Genomic DNA, 19,243 nt, shown 5'->3' with positions numbered 1-19,243 from the left:
TGTCTACAGCTGGCTCAATATTGTCCAGAAAACCACATTAAGAGAGTAAATAAAATTGTTGGGTTTTCAACATTGATATTGAGGCTTCCTAAGACACCTTCAGAGCTGACTGTGGCTTTTGGGACCAAAGAGTCTGAGGGGGTTGATTTAAAATGCTCCATCAGATGCTGAAAGAGCAGGGTCCTTGTCTCCTGCTGCCTGCAGGCACCTCAGCAGGGATGCCCTGTTTTCAGGTGTACAATGGGCACGGAGGAGCCACATCAGGAGGATGAGAGACACCTGCCTGACTCTGTCCATGCCTGTGTCTACGGACATTGAATTGTCCAGATGAAGGACAGATGCTCTCTTACTATTTAGAGGAGGTATGTTTTTTCTCCTTGGTGAAATTTCTCCTCCTCCCAGCCCTGATTACACTCAGACACTGTGTAGACAACTAATTACAATACCTGCAATGTATGCCTGGCTTTCAGCACAGGCCAACAGCAATATAGCAAATTAGGTGAGATTTAAATTGGTTGAACCCCGTAGACGTGGCTGAGAAGTACAGCAACAGAGAGACCAACTGGAGCAAGAGCATCTGGAATAAATTTAATACACGTAACCTTATGTGCAGCATTTTGTGTTTAAAACAGATGCACTTTCCTTTCTGTCATTTGCCAATTTCACAATTGTAATAACTAAACCTAACCTATGTGTGATCTCAAATGACTCAAATAGCTTGGCCTCTTTAAAGGAAATTGAGAAAATTCCTTCTCCTGTGTGGGCACGGTGCCAGCAGAAACAGAGTCGGCACCTGGGGAAAAGGGATCAGTCTAAAGTCTTTACATGATGTAAATTGGGCGCACGCGGTACCGCAGGAAGGTGCCGGCTTTTTCCTCCTAAAGGTGACCCGAGAGTCAACAGTTCACCCCAACAGTTCACCCCACCTCACCCTCACAGCCATTGCCATGCTCTTTATGGTTTATTGAGCAACAGCAGTATAATTGCTTTAAAAAAACTCCACAGCAGCATGTAATACATAGAGATCATTAGGCTGAGATCATGGGGGGACACACCATCTTAGAACACTGCAAGACCACCAGAAAAATACTATACACATACAGTGCATGAACACTTCTGCTGGATGTGTACTATATATGCACATAAGAAAGAGAAATGCCACTTTTACTTTCTACTCCCGAAAGCTTTAGATCCTGAACTGCCACTCAAAGGCTGTTCTGCTCACACGGTGCTGAGTATGAGACCCATCTTACGGTACCTTGGAAGGAAAGAGTAATATCTCTGGGCTCTCTGTGGCCTGAGCAGCTCCAGTGATGGTTCCCTCACCAGACCAGCAGAAGGGCTCCTGCAGCTCCAGGAGCCATCACCAGAAAACAATGCTCCAGTGCCAGTTTGGCCAGTGGCTTTGGTTCACTCTCTTTTATTCTCCCCCTCCCTTGTCCCACTACCAGCAGGGAGCTGACACTTACCACTATTTTTTAAGAGCAGCCATCGGTGAGCTTCAAAAAAGCCCAATATGCTCTGCTTTATTTATGGCAGCTGTTTCAAGCACGTTGTCCTTTGCCTCTAGCAGTCTCTAATCAATTAACAGTCGCTACATTATTATAAATTCAGCTTCACAAATCACAATGGACACTGAGATGAAATCAGGAGGTTTTGGGTTGTGAGAAGAACTTACATTTCACCTGGGAACTCTGTCACTGTGTGTGGGAGGAAATGGCAGGTGACTGATGCTGCAGTTCCACCCGTGCTTTCAGCCAGCGTACACCTGTGCTGCTGCCAAAAGACAGGGTTTTCCCCCACTTCTCTCCTTATTTTGGCACGATTTGTGAGCACACAGCAGAGCAGATCGAGGCAATACTGCAATCTCACTTTTACCAGAGGAAGGGTGATCTTAACCTGGAACAGATCTCTAATGCCACTTACCATGCAGCGATACAACCCGTTCCTGCCACTTCAAGGGAGGGGAACTCTCAGGTTTATGTTTAAGACAAGTAGGAAGTAATGCCCTCAAAAATGGGAGGCAGAGCTTTTCTTTTCAAGCTATAGATTCAAACTAAGCCAAGCACAACAAAAAAAAAGCTGCCTCTGACTGCCTTTTGCTGACCCTGGTGATACCAGGGTTGATTTGTTTCCAGCCCCACTGCACAGGTGTTTACCCCACACGGCAGCTCCAGCAGGGCCCTGGCACAGAAACGACCCACAAGTGACAAATGAACCTCACGTCAAACAGCATCACGACGAGGGCAGAGAAACACCCGTTGCTCCACCTGCCCAGAGATGGTGAGACCAGCCAGAGCTTCCCCCACGCTGAAATTCACCCACAGCAATGTCAAGCTGCGTGTTCTGAACTCGCTGAGCTTTATGGTGTGAAGAGGCAGGAAAATGCGCCGCGGGTTCCGCCTCTGCAGGGCAGGAGTGACACCGTGTGGCAATTTGCTTCAACAGGAGCACTGAGCTCCTCACCAGTGTCAAACATCCAGCCAACAGCTATTAATCCTGTTTAAATTAAGCAGTGTAGGATATTACTTGCTCTGGAGTGTTAATGTTTTATTAGAAAAAAAGGTCCAGGGTAGCGCACAATATCCATCTGAAACTTCAAAATGCATTTGCAAATACTTTTTTCTGATGTGACAGTTGACTATTAATTAAGGGGCTGGTGGAGGCATAATCCCAATGCTGGACATCCCACTACCCAAATTCCCTTGTTAAAGCGCCACTCAGCCCAATGTGGTAAAAAATGAGGGAAAGAGATGAAATGGGATCCAAACACCCCAAGGAATGCTAATGTTTCATTCCCAGCTTCTCCGGAAAGTTCTTCATGGCTACATGACAAGCCAGAAATGCACTGCAGGACTGAGGGAACAGGGAAGGTGCTCACCAAGCAAGACTGTTTTCCAAAAACAACCATGCACCTTCTCCCTCTTACTACAGGCACATTTTATATAAAAGTACATTGAAAAAGCATGCACACATGGCCTTTTCATGGCCCCAAGCAGAGTGGCTCAATTTTCAGGCTCATTCTGTATTGTATTTCTACATTTTTACAGCATGGTTCTTTAGAAAGGGGGCAAATGGTCCCACTCAGGAGAGCAGACCAAAACCCACACTTGTCCATATTTTTTTATGCAAAAAGGAGTAGATGCCGTGCAAGAGTGTGGGCAGACAGGCCTCGGAGCCAGGATCCGTGTTTATCCATCCCTACCTATACCCAAACAACATATGCCAAAGTAAGAAAACACAAACATTGCACCAAATATAATTTTGGGCTCAGCCACCTACCACGTCCAGCTGCCCCGTGCACAGGCTCTTCCCGAACGCAGGCTCACCAGGCTCTCCCCGAGGGGCACACACTGACTCCTTCATCCTCTCAACCATAACGTACCCACATCACCAACAAACTGCCACACGTGGAGAATTAAATTCTCCTGTGATGTGGGAGACACCGAGTTCACCTGGGAATTCCGACCCATAACCCAGCAGGGGAGAGTGGAGCCTGTGTGGAAGCTCCAGATCCCTGGCACGATTACCAAACCAAACAAGTAATATTCATTCCATCTGTATCTGACTCATTGTAAATTCCTGCTCAAAAAGGGACTGCCAAATATGATTTAAGAGAGATTATCTAAATACACACTTGAAAACAAGAGCAGACTCAATTAAAACTTTTAGAGTGATAAAAGCTTTTCAAATTTATATGCTGTGAGAGCAATTCTTGAATCAACAAATTCCAAATCCAGTATCGTGCTCGTAGGATTCATGTTGCACAGTTCTGCAAATATCTGTAAATGTGCCAAGATGAAGCCTGTGAGAGTTTGTGGAATATATTTCAATGTTACTGAAATTAAAATCATTCTCTTCTGAAACATCTGCAAAAAAGCAGGATTTCACACTGGAGCATCTCATTCATGTTTATCCATTCCTGAACTAAATACTTTCCAGAAGACTGAACTCAGTATGGAAAAGCTGGGACATGCCTTTTTTGGTCTTCTTACTAGAATCTTAATTAAATTCTTAGGAGATATTCACATTAACGAAAGCAGTGGGATTTTGGAAGCAATAGCTTGTGGGCACACTATTTTGCACCATCACAACAGGACGCTGCCATTGCTACAGGCTGACAGTACGTGAGGAATGTACCCCAAAAAGCAGGCATTTTGGAAGCCAGTAAAGGCCAGAAGCTAAATGGGTCTGATACTGGCCCAAGTCTGCCAGCTGGAACACACAAATGGAATTTGATTGAAGTACTGGTTGTTAAATGATGAACCAATAACCAACTTCTGATGCCAGAATCAAAGATGTTACATCAAGACCCTTTCAAGGCCATCTGCTCCAGAATTAGTCACTGCTGCCCCGTCTTCAGGAAAGTTAAACCAAAATGTTATATCCACATGCACACACACTCAGAGTCCCAAGCACCCACGTTCAGGAGTGGTCAGTGGGAGAGTTAAGAGGCCTGACGCAGAGTGGAAAATAAACAAAAAAGACTTTGAACAACTTACTTCTCTTGCGCAGTAAATATATCAAAACAGCCGTTTGCCAGCATTTGGTCCAGCATTGTCAGGAGAGGTACAGACACCCTGATGAAAGAAAATAATTTCACAATGTAGATACACTTCTTGGCGTACATATATACACTATTTTTAATTAGAAGGAAAGAAATAAACTTCCTATCTACCTACACATATTTAAATTAGAACTCTAATTTACACAGAGGAGGTTGCTCGGTAACTTTGTGTGTTGGCTAAATCATCCTCATTGGCTGAGAGGGGGACATTCATTACAGCCAACAGGAAAAAAACCTAATTAACAACACGCCTGGTTTAAACTTGCAGGCTCCCAAAAACACAATTAACAGTATAAAAAATATTAATTTATTTTCAAGTATCTAAACAATGTATTCCACAAAATGTATCAGAACTTAAAACACCACCTCGCTACAGGTAATTACCAAATGAACCAACACACAACACATCAGCTGGAATAACTATGGTCATGTTACCTATTTCAACAGCTGAGGCAAGAAACAAAATAAAAAAAAATAAAATTTTATTAATAGTTGTGAGGTTTTCCCCCTCTAGGGAATATTTTCTATTTTTGCAAACGCTTGATAAGTGAGGCTTAGGGAAATTAATCTCATTATGCAGAATGAGTCACCTTTAAAGAAGAATCTTTGAAAGAAAATTATACTTCAAGTATTTGTGAAAAAACATTACCTAAACAAAACACAGACTGGACTAGAATGAAAAGTGTGCAGCAATACACAATCCCCAATACTGCACTGTATAAAATCTGGTGCTTATCACATTATGCCTGATATTAATCTCCAGTAAATAGAAAATATTCTATGATCACTCCTTTGTTATCCATTTTACCAAACAGCTGTTATTAAAGCAAATTTACGTGGGTCCGGCATACTCCGTCAGGCGTATTACAAAAGATTTCAAACAGTCCTGCTGGTAAAGATAAAAAAGCTAAAGACAAACATTACCGGTCATTCCGCAGGTTGTCCTCAAAGACCTTCAGCAGCGTCCCACAGAAGCTCTCCATGGCACTGCCATCATTCTGGATTTTCTTCATGTAGTCGAAGAGGCTCTGGGCAGAGTGTCGGAGCTGCAACGGGAGGAACCGGAGTGAAGGCCCCAGGAAAACCACACAGACCCAGGGACTGCACCAAATTCCACTTATCCCTCACTACCCGAGGTGTACACCTGCCAACAGCAGCTGTCTGTATAAATTCAGCAACAACATTTGACAGGAAGATGGCTATTTTGCTTTCATTAATCTTTCTTCAAGAAAGGTTGGGGTTTTTTGCCTTTTTAAGTTTTGCCATTGTAGGCAAAAAGACCACATTAAAGGTTCGTTATTTTCTTTCTCTCAAAATAAAACATCCCCAAACCGCTATGATTATCCTGCTTTATTTCAAATCATAATAATGTTATGGCTCTGAAAGTTAAAGAGCACACAAGAAGTTCAAGAGGTAATATTTATTAAACAAGCTGATGTAATTGAAAAATGCAGGCAAGTTCTCGGGCACATGATGCAGGCCACACAAACCAACAGTAAACTCGGGTTAAGAATTAAAAACAATTCAGAAATAATGACTCCTGGTTTAACTTTATTATGCTAATCAGGCAGTTCAGAAAGATGGCAGCAGGAGGTTCAGTGGGTTCTGCTGGAAGGGGCCCACAGGGGTCAGGCCTCCAGCCTCCGCCCTGCCATGGGCCCACTCTCCTGCAGCCATAGGCCCTTCTCCCACTCCATCCAGCAACCCTGGCCCTGAGTGTGGGATGGGAGGTGCAGAGGCTCTGTGGGACCCCCCCTGTCCTGTGGGGTCCATGTGGGACCCCCCTGTCCTGCGGGGTCCATGCCCCCAGGTAGCTACCAGTACAGCCTTGTGCAGGGACACGGGCTGGGACAGGCTGGGCAAATGTCACTACCAATGCTAAGAGTCTTCATTTCTGGGACACGTAAGAATTTCAGTTTCCAGGCTCATCTTTTAAAATATTAATTGATTTGCCTTGAGGACGAGAAGAAAAACTTGGGTTTTCTTTTGTCACAGAAACTACCTCAAAGGAAAATATCTCACCAAGGGTGGACAGCCTTCCAGTACCTGAAGGGGGGCTACAGGAAAGCTGGGGAGGGGCTTTTTACAAGGCCATATAGTGATAGGATGAAGGGGCTTCAAACTGGAAGAGGGGAGATTGAGATGAGATCTCAGGAAGAAATTCTTTGCTGTGAGGGTGGTGAGAGCCTGGCCCAGGTTGCCCAGAGAAGCTGTGGCTGCCCCATCCCTGGAGGGGTTCAAGGCCAGGTTGGAGGGGGCTTGGAGCAACCTGGTGTGGTGGGAGGTGTCCCTGCCCAATGCAGGGGGTGGCACTGGGTGTTCTTTAAGGTCCCTTCCCACTCAAACCATTCTGTGATTCTATAATCAGATTTCTGCATTTTCCTGACTGATGTGAAGGACTACCAGTCCTGCTGGGGCTCGGTCAAGTCGCACAGGGAAAGGGGGTGGCAGTTGTGGCGTGTCCCCCATGAGAAACGGGGTTACACTGAAGGGGGCAGTGGGAAGGGTAATTGGGGCACATCAGTTGTGAAGCACGAACTTCTTTCCGTTTTGGTTGCAAGTGTTAAATAATTTTGTGCTGAGTCAAGAGTGGGCTGTAAGCAGTAAGTCAGCCCATTCAGGAGGCAGGGGAGATGTTCTCTCTGAAGCTCACAGGAAGCATTTTGATAGCTCAGTCAAAGCTGCAATCAGTTCCCTCAGCAGACTAACACTTTTATCAAGAAAAAAAATATTAAATACTAGATCAGTATTAGAAATGTCACAATTGTCTTCCTGAAAACAAAAAAGAGGAATCTCTATTTAGACATTTTATCTAATTTAATTTTTATATCAGCAACATTTATGGGTGCATCAGCACAGAACAAGAAACATTTTAGCCTTGAATCAAAACTTTCAACTGGTTTTCAAAAGCCTTAACCTACTTACAAACACCCCGGCACAGCAATCCATACTGCCTGGGAAGCAGCAGTCAGCTATTTTAACAATTTGTCCTGGAGTGAAACATACTGGGCAACGGAGGAGCAGAATTATGTCTTTAAAAGGGTCAAGCAATTTAAAGAAATTATTGTTATTCTGCATTTCAAAATGATCGTCAGATCTGAGTATCCTCACACTGAAAGGTCTTTACACAATATACAATTGTAAGGAAGAGAGATTTCCTGAAAATTTAAAACCTGCTCAATTATTGTACATTATCCTTTCAAACAATCTGTGCATTTAAGATCATTATGAATAAAGAAGGAATATTTTGCTTTAATATCTTCCTCTAGCAGAGATCAATTATAAGCAGAAGAAAGGTTACATCCGAGTCAAGTCTCAGAAAAAGATCTTAAAACTTGTATGGTTAACCATGTAATTTTCTCTCCTATTTCTTTTGTCTCTTAAACTACCTTGCAGATCTTGCACCATTTTTTGAAGAAAGCTTAATTCCTCAATACTTTTCCTGCAGATTAAATTATTGAAAAGGCAAGAATGGGCATGAAAGAGAAGGGCAAGCATAGCTACTTGTAGGATGTTCCAAAGCTGTGCAAAACCAAGACAGAGCAGCCGGATAATCAGAAAAAAACTACTGCAAGTAATTAAACAATGCAAAAGTTCAGGTGTGGATAAAGCATCCCATAACTGCTTGGGGGATTTAAAAACAGGACATTTTCCAAATAGATAGCATAGACCGTAAGAACGTTACTGGAATAAACTCCAACATAACAAGATAACATTACATGAACAGGTTAAATCCATATTTCCTTCTCAGTTGAACATTCCTTTTCTCCCGGATGACCTACGAGGGCAATATGTGAGCTATAACCCTAACTGCTCCTGAGTATCTGCAGAGAAGGGCATTTCCAAATTTCACCCCCATCTATGCAGAACACAGAATTCACACTGTATCGACTGTGTGACATTTACCTTTCCTGGGGGTTGCACGAGGACTGGCAAGGAAATTAGGAGGTTAATGAGTTGGAACTGGGACAACTTTGGATAAGAATTTAAGAGGAGGCCTGAGAGTGACCTTGTTCTTATTGAAGATCACAAAACCAGGGTTTGCCAAGGTTTGACCTTCCCATCATTTAAGCCCAGAGCAGACACTTCAGCGACAGGCAATACACAGAAAGGACAACAGCGTTCAAATGGACCTTTCTTCTGATGATAAAATTAAAGTTTTTACCTCCTGAACCAGGGAAAGGCACGAGGAAGTGGTGTCTGTTTCCAGCTAGGGGAAAAGGCAATTAAAGCATGGCGTATAGAGAAGGTGTCAAACCTTTGTGCAATGATTTCCTAGTCAGCTTGTTGCAAAACTGAAGCACAATAGTTCTAAAAAGTCTCGAGGCTACAAGTGGCTAAAGAAAATGAGTTTAGGCATCTGGTTTGTAACAGAGCATTCAAAATCCCAGCTTCCCATTGGCTCTAAAGATGCATGATCCACATCAGGGCTCCGATTCTTACTTTGCAGGACTACCTGGGACAGATAAAGCAGCCACTGAGGCACGATGAGAAAGGAAGAGCCTGACCTGAAGACGTTCAGCAGATGGACATGGCTGTTGATCTCCCATCTAAGCAGGCTCCTCCAAGCCCCAGGTATGGTAACAGAACTCAGTCTTCTGCCCCAACCCACCACAAATGGAAGTTAAGGGAGGAACTACTGGGAGAGCCTGGACACCATGGGATGGAGAGATCCTTGCTAACGGCTCGTTTTCCCAGCAGCATTTCAGCAGAGAAAGACCTACTCATGGAGTCAGAGCATTCCTGTAATGTGTGCAGGAGAAACCATGTCACGCTCAATAAATAATGCTGGTTTTGAATCATTTCTAATCCTGACAAATCTACAGCACTGAAGTGGCAGCAGCCTATTTTCCCACTAACTTCAGAAAAAATTGCGGAACATTTAAATCACAGCACAAGTGAAACCATGTCTCCCTTGCTTTATTTGCAACACTCCTTTTAATCAGTCAAATCTTTGGAGGGTAGTGACTCTAAGACTAAAGTCAGTGACATCTTATGAGAGGTAGGAATATAATAATTCACACTTTAAAAAAAGAATGACAGAAATTACTCTCAAATGGATTTTGCTCTAGGATTGTCAACCAAGAAAACTGGATTTGGGGCCTGTTCCTTCACCCCAAATATGCATTAATTTGCATACAATTTGTCACAGTAACCAGATGTTTTAGAACATCATCTTCAAACATCCCAACATCTTCATGTGTAAGAACTAACACAGCTGTTCAAAGGCCAGTAGTTTCTCCAAACGGTACATAGTCACAAACACAACTGGCACACAATGAGACTGTTTTAAGGAAAGTAAAATAGAAATTGTATCATGTATTTGGCACCTACATAATGTTAACATCTTTATGCCACAGACAGGCTTTCATTTTTGTCAGGTGTTTTAACATCCATATGCATTCGTTGGAGAGATTTGGAACTGGCTACCCCAATTTTATTTTTTTAACATTTTACTTAAAATTTCTATACCATTTTAAAATGTCGTTTTCAGTCTTTATGGGGGGAGGGAAATCACAGTACATTCTGTGCTGTAACAAAATTTTATACGTAGTGTAGTTGAACAATCATGAAATTATATCAAAATTATATCCCAACCCCTGAAACTACAGGGTTTGTGAACTGGAGAAAGAACACCATTGTATAGCTCTGATCTCCACATTCCGAGAGGATTTTTTATGCAGCCATAAGAAATATGCATCATTGTGGGCCAGATATATAATTAGAAGATTCTTCTACACAGAGAAAGTGCCCTTTGAACCACGGCGATGTTGCAGAATGCCAGATCCCAAAGGGAATGACATCTTCTGTTTTTCCAGATTACTTCAAATGCTTGAGTTACAATTCTTTCAGCGACCACGCTGCCACCAAACTGTCTCTGACATACCCCACACAGCTCATTGCAGAAAACGTCTTTAAAAAGCAAAACAAAGAACTACTCTTGCTAAATATACTGCAGAGCAAATTTAACGATGGAAAAATAGCCACTGACCACTGAATTACAATAGAGCCTTTCTCCTACCAATTCCCCGAGAAGATTTGAAGACAAATAGACATTTGAACTCAGATTATCTTGCAGTATACAAGAATCTTCTAACTTTCTAACTTTTATGTCCACGTGTCTATGTGCTTATATATTTTTAAAGTGAGAGAGGGAAGAAAGGAGACATCACAAGAGCACACACAGGTCACTACAAGAAGACATATTTGAATAATCTTTTTCCTTTATCCAATAATTTTAAATTCTGCTTCTTTCATATGGATTTAATAGGAATAGTTGTTAAAATTTTCTGTTAATATTTTAAATCAGTCCCTGGATATCCAGTAAAGAGCACTACAGGCTTTGATAGAATAGTTTGAAACACAAGTCATTATAAGACACATAGTTCTAATTTAGATATCACATTTTAAATATTAAATGTAATTGACCACACATTGTCTAATCCCAAGTGTAAGTACCCTACGCTTGGAGCCTCCCTTGCACTTCTTTCTGGCTCAAAAGAGAATTAGGTCATCTTCTTTCTAATGCCAAAGCCCCTGAGAATACTTTAACCGGAACAAGCCTTTAGCGTTAAAGAAAAACGCAGGGTCACAGAAAGTTAACATTTCAAAATCATATTTTGAAAAGAGTACAGAAGGTTTCCCTTAAATATACTGGCAGATGGTGACAAGGGAAGGGAGCTAGAAGTAACTGAACTGTTTACACTTTTCAAAACCAAGCACAACCAGAACTTTAAAAAGAAGAAAAAGAAAAAAAACGATATTAAAATGTTGAATAAGAATTCTCCTCTGACCTCAGTCAGCAGTCAGAATGTCTGTTCCTCTACAACTTTCCTCCCTTTTTTATACTTATATGAATAACTTTGGTTTTGCTGGAGCCTCCTATAATTAACTGTGTTTGACCAAAAGCTGAATTTCATGTGCATGTCTGCTATTAACCAGATCTGTGAAGAGTTACATTGTCTATCCGGTAATTATTGTCACAAACCAATAAGCATACGTCTTCAAAGTTCTAAAATAGCCGTTGCTATATAATCTGATGCCATTTTAGAAACATTAAAATTCTCAAAATTGGCTTAAATACCCAAGATTGCCCAGACACCAAATTCTCAGCTACATGAAACCCAAAGGCACGTGGAGCTCTCTGGCTCACAAGCGCAGAACCCGCGGCTCCAGGCAAACCAGCACTTGGGATGTTCTGAACAGCTCGGGGTAAGACGGAAAAACGGGAGCTGTTCTCTCTCCACAAAATCTGCACTGCCCAGCACCTAACACTATTCTACCAGCTTCCTTAATTAGACATGGTAATCTTAATAAGAAATACTCTTAACCACTGTAGGGGTGCTGACCCACGACCTCCTCCTCCTGTTACAGGATCATTGCAATTTAAAGATTTAACTGACAGTCCAGAATATTCTGTTTCTGGTCTAGTATTTCTCTGCAGTGTCATGTTGAATCTCAGGCTGAACCCTGCCCTAACCCCAGTAGTTGTTTTCGTATCTGTTACATCTTTTGCTACATGAAGTAACAAAAAAATTAGAAGCCAAATATCTTGAAACCAAGAATTCTTAAACTAGAGAGAAAAGCTGTAATATAAGGACGAAAGGATACACCAAAATGATAATATTGGCAGCATAACAGACCACCAAAACCAGTGATAAAGACATTGTTCACACACAGAAGAATGAAACAAGAGATTGCAAAGCTCAGAGGATTCAGATACACATTTGAATGCTATTTCTTTGTAACATAATTTTTGGTATGAGGAACATACCAAAAATGAGACAAAGTGTCCTTACTCTGTGTTTTCTGCATGCTCAGTAAGCGAACAAAATAATACTTTTAAAGATGAAAAATACAAAGCCCATCAGGTTTGTGAGCCTGACTTGATTTCTTTTAAAAATCTTGCATTTGAAATTCTCATAGAAAAAACCCCACCACCCTATCTGCAATATCCATTGTGACTAAACACCTCAGTCAACAATTTTATCATGAAAGTCACTCTCCTGCCACCCAGCCAAGGCTCTCGGGTTCCTTACCGTTGTCTCTGTTAATCCACCGACAGACACCGAGAGACCCAACAGCACGTAGTACTGGTAAGTTGGCAAACCCAAAAGCTGGGTGATTCGAGGGAAAGCTTCTGATGCTGCATTCCAGTTTAGAGTCTCTTTCTCTGACCTGGGGAAAGGGGGAGGAAAAAAATTATCTTGTGTATGTGCACTGTTGTTCTTTTCCATACATTTGTTCCTATGCATCTCCTCATTCTCAAGCAGCATCTCAGTGAAGAAAGTCTCTGAATTACCTAAGCATCAAATTAATCATTGCTTTTTTAAGCATATGGGCAAAATAGAAATCCAAACTTCAGCTGCTGCCAGTAAAGTGAAGCAACCTTCAAGTCCTTGTTCTGATTCAGATAAGGGGTTTGAACCACAGTTTCCTTTTCACAAGTATTTTTCTCTACATCAAGAAAACAAGTTCTCCTTCTTGCGTTCCGTTCCCAGTTCTCTCCCACCAACAGCTGGTCAACAACTGATGCAAAGAAAGACTCATCCCAGGAAAGGCTCACACGCTCACACACACACACACACACATCCCACCACAGATCAATCAGCAGCCGTAGCACACAGGGCACTCCTTGAGTTACAGGAGGTTGAGATTCCCCTGAACAAAACGAACGGGGATACAAAGCTGGATGTTCTTCATCCCAGTCAGGTGTTATAAACACCGTTCAGGAATGAGTTGCTCTCACTCTTGCTTTAACTAGAAACTCCATCTTGGACAACTACTGCAACTGAGCTTGGTTAAAATAACACAAGTCATTGCAAATTATCATTAAGATCAACCAAAGGTTTACAGTTGGGGAAAAAAAAAAAATCAGGAAGGGGGATTGCCAATATATTTCAGTTCACGACTGCAACTGAGCTTGGTTAAAATAACACAATTCATTGCAAATTATCATTATGATCAACCAAGGGTTTCCAGTTGGGAAAAAATAATAATCAGGAAGGGAGATTGCCAATAAATTCCAGTTCACCCATTATGAAGAGAAAATGAGATTATAAACCAGCCACTTCATAAACAGCAGAATTGCCAAAACACAGCTCCCTGCAGTTCTGCTTTAGCAATGGTCTCCCATCCACTAATGAAATCTCTGCCATTCACCACTGATTTGGCCAATGGGTTCAGAAATTATTAGGTCTGATCCAGAGAAAGACTCACCCAGCACGACCATGTAAGACCTATCTCCTTAGGAAACTATGATTTTAACAGGAACTCATAGTCAAAGTTCTTCTATTGAATATTTTATATGCTTATGCATATTCATTGGACACTTCAATAATATTCTAACAAACAGCACCAAATACTCCTCATGATCATAGTCAAAGTTCTTCTATTGAATATTTTCTATGTTTATGCATATTCATTGGACCCTTCAATAAAATTCTAACAAACAGCACCAAATACTCCTCCATGCTTCTCTACATCAAGAAAACAAGTTCTCCTTCTTGCGTTCCGTTCCCAGTTCTCTCCCACCAACAGCTGGTCAACAACTGATGCAAAGAAAGACTCATCCCAGGAAAGGCTCACACACACACACCCCACCGCAGATCAATCAGCAGCCCTAGCACACAGGACACTCCTTGAGTTACAGGAGGTTGAGATTCCCCTGAACAAAACAAACAGGGATACAAAGTTGGATGTTCTTCATCCCAGTCTGGTGTTATAATCACCGTTCAGGAATGAGTCGCTCTCACTCTTGCTTTAACTAGAAATTCCATCTTGGACAACTACTGCAACTGAGCTTGGTTAAAATAACACAAGTCATTGCAAATTATCATTAAGATCAACCAAAGGTTTACAGTTGGGGAAAAAAAAAAAATCAGGAAGGGGGATTGCCAATATATTTCAGTTCACGCATTATGAAGAGAAAATGAGATTATAAACCAGCCACTTCATAAACAGCAGAATTGCCAAAACACAGCTCCCTGCAGTTCTGCTTTAGCAATGGTCTCCCATCTACTAATGAAATCTCTGCCATTCACCACCGATTTGGCCAATGGGTTCAGAAATTATTAGGTCTGATCCAGAGAAAGGTCTTACATGGTCATGCTGGGTGAGTCTATCTCCTTAGGAAACTATGGTTTTAACAGGAACTCATAGTCAAAGTTCTTCTATTGAATATTTTATATGCTTATGCATATTCATTGGACACTTCAATAATATTCTAACAAACAGCACCAAATACTCCTCATGAACATATTAGGCATTTGGGCACAGAAATTACACCAGATTGCTTGTGTTAGGTATAACTGTGTGCACGTATCTTTTACTTTCAGTGGTTTAGGATAAGCTTTTCAATATATTACCTTGGAAATATCCTCTCTAGCTCTTCTCGATGAGGTATGTGTGGAACCGGAGGACGGTCAAAATGTAAAAGCGTAAGGAACACGGATCCTGCATGAGCTCGGAATTTATCTATTTTTTCAGCTGACTGTTGAGCCAGCCAGCACATAATCTGTTTGCAGCTACAAGGAAGAAAACAATTACGCACATAATTTAATCAGTAGAATGCGTATTCCAATTTAAATTGTTTCAACGATGTCAAAAATATCCTGCTATGGAAGTATTCTGGTTTAACTCTTCATAAGGAATGTACAAATGATTTAAGACATCAACGTGGTGGCAGAATCTTTAAAGCTTTGTCTTCTGTAGATCAATCAAAAAAATCATGATGAAAATAACATTACACGGTGTTTGCTATTCACATACCACCCTTCATCCAAAAAGGGGCTTTATGGTTTGGATGAACTGCTACAGATGGAAATGGAGCAGGAACTTTGAGAAAAGCACATTTTCAAGTAGAAAACTGCACATGTAGCAGAGTACAAAGTCGATCCCAAATCTGCTATATCCCCAATTAATCCCTTCCTCAATTCTGGTTATTATTAGGAAGGCTTTGCTGAAGATCAAGCTTTGCTGCAGCGAAGTTTTGGGGTTTTTTTGTTGGTTTTTTTTTTTTTTTTTACTATTAGGAGTACTGCATCATGAAATTAAAAATCAGAAGCTTGGTGTAAATTATCTGTATTTTCTTACTAATGATTCTACAAAGAAGAGAGAAATTAAAACAAACTCAGCTCTGCATTTAATCACATTCCAAATTAATGATACAATGCTCTGGATAAGTGGGGAAGTTTGCTTTCTATTTAAGTGAACAATACTGGCAAGTCCCACAAAGATGGCAAGTAGAGACCAAACCTCCCAGATGTGCTGGATTTCAAAGGTGGGACCTGCCACGCAGTCTCAGTCTCTCAAAACCACAACATTCTCAGCAGCTGTGTGGGTATAAGCTTGATGCACTTCTATCAAAAGTTCTATCACGCTCAATAAAGTAGACAGTGTATAATATATAAGCAATGCTTTCTTATATGGACTGGGATGTAGTTATAAGAGATAAGACACAAAAATAGTCCAAGTAGCATACATGTTGGCATTAATTAACTCCGCTTCATTCTGAACCAGCAGGAGCGTCACTTCCATTAAACTTGTCATAGCAGCTTCACGCACCCTGTTGAAACAGAGACACATTGGAGTAGTTACATCAGCATTTGTTTAAATAAATACATCAGGAGTTCAGGCGGACACTGGCAAGAATTAAAAATAATGAAAGCATTGACCACTGAGAGCAACGACCCTATTTTTGGGAGGAAGAGCAGTGGTACCCTCAAGCCCCACTTGGCGAGGTGAAGCCCACACCGCACTGAGGGTACAACAGCCATCCTCATTTCCAGGCAAGCCCCTGGCCTCAATGTCTTGTTTTTCATTCCAGCTAGATCATTGAATCATAGAATGGTTAGAGTTGGAAGGGACCTTAAAGATCATCGAGTTCCAACCCCCCTGCCCTGGGCAGTACCACCTTAAAGATCATCGAGTTCCAACCCCTCTTCCCTGGGCAGGGAACCAGGGAAGTACGATGGCAGACCCTCAGCTGGTTACATGATCCTGCAGAAGACCAGAACCAACACATTTATCCCATTAGTCACTCACGGGAATGTCATCCTTGCTCTGTAATAATTTAAATTTTTTTAAAATCCAAATATTTCAGAAGTTATACCTGCCTACCGTGAAAAGACATACTCCTGTTTCTAATTCCAAAACAAGCTAAAAATAGTTGCCTATGCAATCTAGAACTGGGTGGGACATTTGTTACAATGGTAAAAAAGGTAAATTACATCATTTTTTCCTAAGTAGTTTAATACAAGTTTGGCAATCTTTCATCAAAGGATGTTTTCCTACTTTTTTCATATAGTATCTGACTATTAGATATTCATGTCTAACACCTGTAGACGGATTGGACAAGTCCCAGCAAACAATCTGTCAGAAGAAACGTAAAGTTTGCATACGGAGAGTAAAGTTACTTAAACTTTCCCACGATTCCATTAAACAAAGACAAAAATTACACACCAAAGAAAAGGTCTCTCCAGAGCAGTGGCAGTTCTCCCTGTATCTTTCCATCTTAGCCAATGGTTTAAAAGAAACAGAATGATAAAAAGTTTCATATTTGAGAGGCCACAAAAGTATTTAGCAGCCAACAGTTTGCTAAAAAAAAGGATTCCCCTTCCCCCTTTAATTTACATGTTTCTTGACTTGTTTTCGGCTGGCATTGCCAAAGGAGCTTAAAAAGACTCTGGTGCTCAAAGCACATTTGAATTTTAATGGGTTTTGGGAATTTAATTTCCTCAGGATTTCTTTGAAAATTTCCACTTTGTAGAGTTGAGTTTTGTTTTGTTTTTAAATTAAGACACAGACAGAAGGATAAACAATAGGTACGGGCAACTTCAGTGAGAGCTCTCAGATGTGGAAGTTAACTTGAATACCTAATTATACTTAGCCAGGTTCTTATCAACTTCAGTATCTCGCCTAACTTTAAAAGCAGAAAGCTTAGTATCTCTTCCCTTCCTTTGACTCTTCACCCTACACGGTTGCTTTTACATTTTCTTTCAGCTGCACCAGTGTCTCTCTTTTGTCACTGCATTCTCTGAGCAAGAGACCCATTCACCTTCCTCCTGCTTCTCTGGCGGCTGTGGAGGGAGAGGGAAAGCCAAGCTCCTTCTTCCCTTCGCAAGCTGGAATGACCTGCTTGTGATCCTGACTAGTTTGCATCCTTGTTTCCCCTTCTAAGTTGGAGATGTCAAGTACGCCTACTTTCCTCTCATTTCTTGTCCCATGTTATTATTTCCCTGTCATATGACAGTTTTGATAACCAGTACTGAAGGCTGAGGAGCTGGGTACCATTGTACAAAGCAAGAAAAATATAAACACACCAATATTAACTCAGGCTGGTAAAAGTAGTCTGGATTATTTGCCCTGTGTACTTTTCCAACACATTTGTAAATACCTTAGTGTAGTACCTAAAGGATCGAGGGTAGGCAATTAAAAAAGCCCACCAATCCCAATACTAACATGGCACAAATTATCTTTCTTCTACAGGTTCTTAATTTACAAGGGCAAGTGTAGGGTCCTTCATCTGGGTAGGATGAATGCCAGGCACCAATATAGGTTAGGGGCACACCTGCTGGAAAGCACTTCTGAGGAGAAGGATCTGGGGGTCCTGGTAGATAGTAAATTCTCCATGAGCCAGCCACGTGTCCTTGTGGCCAAGAGGCCAATGGGATCCTGGGCTGTGTAGGGAAGAGTGTGGCCAGGAGGTGGAGGGAGGTCATTGTCCCCCTCTGCTCTGCACTGGGGAGGCCACAACTGGAATCCTGCCTCCAGTTCTGGGCTCCCCAGTTCAAGAGAGACAGGGAACTGCTGGAGAGAGTCCAGCGAAGGGCAACAGAGATGATGGAGGGATTGGAGCATCTCCCTGATGAGGAAAGGCTGAGAGAGCTGGGGCTCTTTAGCCTGGAGAAGAGAAGGCTGAGGGGAGACCTTATTAATGCTGACAAGTATCTAAAGGGTGGGTTGATAGAGAATGGAATCGGACTCTTTCAGTGGTTCCCAGTGACAGGACAAGGGGCAATGGGCACAAGCTGGACCATGGGAAGTTCCACTCCAATCTGAGGAAGAACTTCTTTGGGGTGAGGGTGGCAGAGCCCTGGCAGAGGCTGCCCAGGGAGGGTGTGGAGTCCCCTTCTCTGGAGATCTTCAAGCCCCACCTGGATGCTCCTGAGTGATGTGCTCTGGGCAACCCTGCTTTGGCAGGGGAGTTGGACTGGAGGATCTCTAGAGGTCCCTTCCAACTCTGACAATTCTGTGACAATCCATGACAATCCTGAACATGCAGCTCTGTACCCTGTTGCCAGAGAGGTCAAATATATATCATCATGTCATTACCATACGATCCAAACAGTATTACCCATACTGTTCAACAGGGCTGATACAATTCTATACATAAAGTATCTAAAAGCAGCATATGTCTACATATTTTCAAATTAAAATTATGGATTAAGACAATAAAATTCCGAAGTCTTTGTCAAAAACAGCATTTTACTTTCAGTTGTCTGTTAGCTGGTGGAAAATGATTTTATCACATTCATTTACTTAGTTTATGGCTTCTCTATAGGAAGGTGTTAGGTGTTACTGTTCTCAGTCTTCTACACAGCAGCAAAATTGTCATATATTTTAAACCTGCAGATTTATTCCTGAATTCTGATAATTTAATACTTTTTATTAACA

The 19,243-nt window shown here is 41.7% G+C and overlaps 1 protein-coding gene across 2 annotated transcripts in view; it reads right to left on the bottom strand.

The window, feature by feature from the left end:
* The window catches only part of TBCD (tubulin folding cofactor D), a 128,667-nt gene that overhangs the window by 9,795 nt on the left and 99,629 nt on the right, over window positions 1-19,243 (bottom strand). For both annotated transcript variants that reach the window (XM_014952916.1, XM_014952922.1), the window contains 5 exons: window positions 16,050-16,133; window positions 14,935-15,093; window positions 12,607-12,745; window positions 5,492-5,613; window positions 4,503-4,580 (listed from right to left, as the gene is read on the bottom strand). In XM_014952916.1, coding sequence (XP_014808402.1) covers window positions 4,503-4,580; window positions 5,492-5,613; window positions 12,607-12,745; window positions 14,935-15,093; window positions 16,050-16,133 — 582 coding nt within the window. The remainder of the gene's footprint in view (window positions 1-4,502; window positions 4,581-5,491; window positions 5,614-12,606; window positions 12,746-14,934; window positions 15,094-16,049; window positions 16,134-19,243) is intronic.

Source organism: Calidris pugnax, unplaced genomic scaffold, assembly GCF_001431845.1.
Source record: "Calidris pugnax isolate Ruff unplaced genomic scaffold, ASM143184v1 scaffold9, whole genome shotgun sequence".
Classification (NCBI taxonomy): domain Eukaryota; kingdom Metazoa; phylum Chordata; class Aves; order Charadriiformes; family Scolopacidae; genus Calidris; species Calidris pugnax.
Note: the sequence above shows the minus strand (reverse complement) of the source record. Positions and strands in the feature narration are given on the sequence as shown.